General features: G+C 32.4%; 1 protein-coding gene across 1 annotated transcript in view; it reads right to left on the bottom strand.

Moving 5' to 3' along the window:
- Positions 1 to 2,376: 2,376 nt before the first annotated feature.
- The window catches only part of Smp_045980 (putative cc2d1b protein), a 20,880-nt gene continuing 17,454 nt past the window's right edge, over positions 2,377 to 5,802 (bottom strand). Inside the window, exons 9-10 of the mRNA XM_018789579.1 lie at positions 5,050 to 5,223; positions 2,377 to 3,084 (exon numbers count right to left, since the gene is read on the bottom strand). Coding sequence (XP_018655007.1) covers positions 2,731 to 3,084; positions 5,050 to 5,223 — 528 coding nt within the window. The 3' untranslated portion in view covers positions 2,377 to 2,730. The remainder of the gene's footprint in view (positions 3,085 to 5,049; positions 5,224 to 5,802) is intronic.

The raw sequence follows: 5,802 nt of genomic DNA, 5'->3' as shown, positions 1-5,802 counted from the left end.
GGACGTTATTAAGGATGAGTTTTGTAAACGTCAGTTATTGATTGGTTGTAGAGTACAGATAATGATGGAATGTAGTGTCACATACACACTATCAAACGTTTTAATTAAAAGAAACCCTGGAAAGAATCGCTTCTTCACAATGATTATTAATAATAATGAGTATATTAATATCTCAATTTATTTATAGGACTTAAATATATTACGGCTATTTATTAACATTTATGTATGAAGTTTGCTACAAATAAGCTTATTAGTTTTCTATATTTCTTATTAGTTTTTTTAAAGATATTTATTTTCTATTCTTGTTACCCAGTATGTTATCATGTACACTGCGTAAGTTGTATCTGGTATTTCTGATTATTTTGATTTTTCTGGATACTCTGAAAAATTAGGCGATAAATTCCAACAGAACTTTGATTTTAAGCTTCACTCTTCATGATATCCATAGGTTTTATCCTGACATATGATGTTGAGTTACCCTGGCAATACACTTAGTAGATGATATGTGTGATATTGAATTAGTTTGCGTGTTGTTTCCCCCCAAATTTTTCCCATTCTTTATGCCGATTTCGGATTTTCTAGAACAAAACTCAATTGTCTTGTGCAATAGAGATGCCATACCAAAAGATGTATTCATGAAATAATATCGTCAGATAATTGAGTAAGATTAACCATATCTAAGACAATTGAATGAAACAGTCAAACTAAACTAAACTTTTTGTTACACGGATAAAGAAATTATACTCCAATTTAGTTTTCTTATTACAATGTAACACAGAATACACTCAGTGACTAATACGCTCTTAACATGAAAGTTGATACCATTTCAAAAAGTTTATCATCCTCATATAGAATATTGTAAGCTTTCCTTTAACCAACTACAATTTATTTATTGCCGTTAACATAATCCATTTTAATAATCATTTTAGATCATGATACAAGAATTTGACATTGTCATTTGAGGACGCTTATTTCATGTTTGAATTTTATTCAAAATAAATATCCATGTATAGTGTTCAAGTTCTACGGCTTGTGCTTGGCTATGAAAACATTGAATGTTTCTTCAAAAAAAGTTTTCGTTTTGGAAAATAAGCATATGTAGAAAGAAGAATGAAAAGAAAGAGAGCATTGCACAATCGATGGTTCGCACAGAAATATTTTTATTTATTTTTTTAAACACAAATATTGGTACAAAGGGGCACCAGATATATATGTGCCATACAAATCTCATTTGATTTGTGTAATGGCTGGGATACTAACAAGGTGCCCGAACTGAAGCAGGTGGTTTTCTTAGGGGCAACACCCGGAGCCTTTGACATAAAGGTCTGATCCACAAGGTAGGGGAGCATTGTGAGGGGGTGCATACGCCATTTTGTTCCCTCAGGATACTGGAGCCCATGTGCACCATTGGTTTGGGATCAGGGTTTTCCAACTCCTCTAGGTGGACTCGCCATGTCTACTAACCCGATTAAAGAGTCGGACTTTCACTTTTCGTCCTCTCAATTTCGTAAACAACACCCTCGCCACGAGAAGGCAATGAGTAGGACTTCCCTGGCAGAGGCTATATACGCGTGGCTATGTGAGAGCATTTGGAGATGGAGAGCGGACTCTTCCCACTCTCGGCCGTACCAGGGCATTTAGGGGCACAGAAATACTACATACGATAATATAATAAGATTTAATGTGTATAAAACCAAAGAATAATATTTGATCCATCATATATTAGAAATCATTTGATTATATAATGATAAAAATAATTTCTATGTGAAAATATCATGTTAGTGAGCCAGTTAAAAATAACTCAAGAGAGTATTCTAAGGCATTTTGAAGCAACAATTTATTGAAACCACTATTCATTGAACTAAATCATATTTTCTCATGCTGTAATCAAATGAATTATGAATGCAATTTCAGTGAAGTCTTGATAAGACTTGTGATAATTTAGATTTTGAATGAACATCCAATATTCATGATAGACATAATATGCGTAAAAGTAAAACTTCATATCGATCGGAATGAGGAATACTTTTTACTCGATAAATTTAAAAAAAATGTATCTAAGCAGAGGCTATGTACGCGTGGCTATGTGAGAGCATTTCGAGAGGGAGAGCGGACTCTTCCCACTCTCAGCCGTACAAGGGCATTTGGGGGAAGTGTATAAAAGCTTAGATCATAGATATTATTCTATCAGTCAATCATTTTCAATAAACAACTTCCAGAAGTTTGAATGAAATTTTATAAGTACTAAATTGTCTACACCCAGAGATAAATTACTCATAAGTAAATATATGACAAATTGAACCGATCCACTAACCAACCAGATTTGAATGTATTACGTATAACTGATTCATAATCAGTAAATATAAGAAACCGAATATCTAATGACAATTATAGTACTAATGAAAATAGTTTTTTAAACAAAAAGGAAACAAATCAAAAATGACTTGTGGAAAATTGAAAAGAAAAAAAAAGTAGTTTTGTAATATTACAAATTCCACTACTATCAAATGAATTATATACATGAAACATCTCTTTGAACTTATACATGAATATAGATAAAATTGTCCTTTGAATAAGAATTGTAATAATAGGCAATTGTATGTTCATTTGGTAGAAAGAAGCAATTTTGTATCTTTTTCAGATGCATGGCATTTAAAGTGAAAAATAAAGCATCATGATATAGGTTATTCATTATAGAAAATTTCTGAAGGAATTTTAATTCATAAACAATTAAGAATGATCTGCGTCTCTTACGATAACAATACGAGATGATGATGGTGAAACAGAAGTAGTTGCTTTATTAGAGACAGAAGGGGAATAAGAAACAGGATTATTATTTGCATGTTCAATTCTGATAGGTCTAGGTGAATTAGTTTGTTTTGATGAAATTGAAGAAACAGGACTACTTGTATTTTCACTTCTGATAGATCTAGGTGAATTAGTCTGCTTTGGTGTAGACAAAGAAGATGATGAAACAGGATTATTTTTCGGGTTTTCGATTTCGGTATGTTTAGGTGATTCATTAATCTGTTTTGGTGCAGATAACAAAAGCCAAGGTTGTTGTTGATAAAAAACAGTTTCTCCCTGAAACAAAAATCATATCGGTAGAAACATGAAAAGGGAAATAAATTCTCACTTTATATATGAACTGACACGAGTTAACAGAGGAACGTTTGACACATTTTCGTTTATTTTTTCTTCAATTTTAAACTTTAGCTATGAGTATAATTATTCTGCTCTAAAATTACTTCCCATAAACACTGAGTTTCCTTACGTGATTAACTAGGGCAGAATGTATGACGTGTGATTACAGCATACTGCTATTCAGTTACAATGTAGCAAGTGGTTAACTTGCTTTGATTGCGATTGGATACTAACCTCATTCCAGCTTATGATAAAACTATTTCCTTAAGTTGTGATAATATGTACGAGCGAATCGAAAATGTGTACGGCACGGTTGCATTTAAGATGGTCTATCGGGAAATTTGGCATTTGTTAGACGTTATTGTTACATATTAGTTTTTTATTTTCCTAGTTTGCATGACGAAATTATCTTAGACGATCACTGAAAATGAGAAAGAACCGGAAAGCTGCTTCGTACAAATACGGGACTCGACGGCCTGCATCGAAGATCCCTGAGGATTTCCAGGTCTCATAGTAAGCGCTTAAGCTTTAGACCACTGGGTCGGCATCTATTGGTTTATACACCTAACTTCAATCTTGTCGCGATATTACCCAACCATCTTACAATGCCATCAGGGGTTAACTACCTGACACTTGACATGGTTAAACTCTACTTGTCACAGCTTCACAGGAGAATTCCGGAAATTCTCTCTCGGGTTGCTAGCACCTAATGTATTGAGAAAACCAGTGGCAACCTCTCTAAAACCATGTAGAATTCGTGAAAACAAACTTATTTGTCTGACGATAATCTTTATCAGAAAACTATACCAATTACACAACTAACAATCCTTTCATCTGAACAAAAAACTAGAAATTTTACGTATTACTGAATGTTAAGACAGTAGAATCTTTGCCAGTTTATTTTGGTTCCTAATGGTAAAATGAAATTCCAAATATTGACAGCCTTTAAGAAAGCATAAATATACAACAAACGGCAGATTTGTAGGTCACAGGTCACATATTCACCTTAGAAAGCATAACAAATTTGAAAATTCAGATTAAAGATAAAAATGAGTCAAACTAATGACCAAACTCTATTCTATGAGTAGGCATTTCTTAAGGTATGATGGGAGTCTATGTCCTAGTATTTAATGCAGTCGAAGATGACAATCACTACTATGGTTAAACATTTTCTCATTTTGGATGAAAGAATTTTTACTAGATTTATATCGGATAACTGTAAATATCAACTTTTGAGTATAACTGAGTGGCGTCGAGAAATGGGATCCAGGATACTTGTTTTATTTTTTTAGGACCTGTCATCTGGATGTACCCACATTCAAGTATTGAAGTTTCCACTCGACCCCAGCACTTATCGCTACAAACACTAAACTACTGAGTTCGGATAGCTATTAAGTTTTTTAACGGGTATGAAACTATTTATCAAGTATGATATTCTATTGGTGATATTCATTATTAAAGGACACTTTTGCAGTGAAGCTATCGTCATATAAAATTAATAGCTACGACTGAAAAGTATATGCTCTACATTCTATTCACCATTATTCGATTAAACTCTGGTATTTTAAAACAATAAGTAAATGAAGCAGACAGAATTACCACACACACACTTATGAGTACTCTGACTTTATGAGAACAGTCAACATCACATAGAATCACAACGTATTTGGGTTAATTTATGAAAGACTATATCGGATATCCCGAAACGAAAGAATAAAGACAATTTTAAAATGTTTCATCCACAAATAATGTGATTGCCGTTTCATAATAATAAGTAATTCTCTGCTATTGACTTTACAACTTACTAATAAATACATTTAACTGGCTTGGCAAAACCATAATGATCTGCTATATTGAATATAGATAACAATAGACTAAAGATTCAATTAATTGATAATAACTTACACTAAGTGATTCACGTTGTCTTAACTGTACCTGTAGACGACCCCCTACTACTTTACGACCTTCTTTCAAATCCCCAACATGAGTTACTGTTGCCGATTGGACAAGTCCAGTAAGAGGGATTTCAGTTATACCTAGTACACCCCAGCTTCGAAATATACCACGATTGTAATATACCTGAGAAAAGAATAAAAATGAAATTTTAAATGTTTATTGTTATATTATTTCAACACAACAAGATATGAGTCTAAACGAATTAAAATTATTCATCTATAGGTGATCGTGTATCAAATGACACTTGAATAGCTTTTCAGTTTTGAATTAACTAATTAAGAGGCAAAGTAAATCATGAAACATGAGTTGTCAAGTTGAATAACATTCTTTTTATGACCTTCCATATTAAACGATACCATCAAAAATGTGACAAACAAAATTGAAAAGAAAATTTACACTTAAAGAATAAATATAGATCTCATTACATATAATACATATCATCTTGAAAAAATGTGAAACTGAAGATTCCTGACAATATATTGTCTGGCTTTTCAATTATTCATAGTTGAAAAGCCAGACAATATATTGTCAGGAATCTTCAGTTTCACATTTTTTCAAGATGATATGTATTATATGTAATGAGATCTACATTTATTCTTTAAGTGTACATTTTCTTTTCTATTTTGTTTGTCACATTTTTGATGGTATCGCTTCATATGGAAGGTCATAAAAAGAATGTTATTCAACTTGACAACTCATGTT

Source organism: Schistosoma mansoni, chromosome W (assembly GCF_000237925.1).
Source record: "Schistosoma mansoni strain Puerto Rico chromosome W, complete genome".
Classification (NCBI taxonomy): Eukaryota; Metazoa; Platyhelminthes; class Trematoda; order Strigeidida; family Schistosomatidae; genus Schistosoma; species Schistosoma mansoni.
The sequence above is the reverse complement of the archived record's forward strand: the minus strand, read 5'-3'. Positions and strand labels throughout refer to the sequence as shown.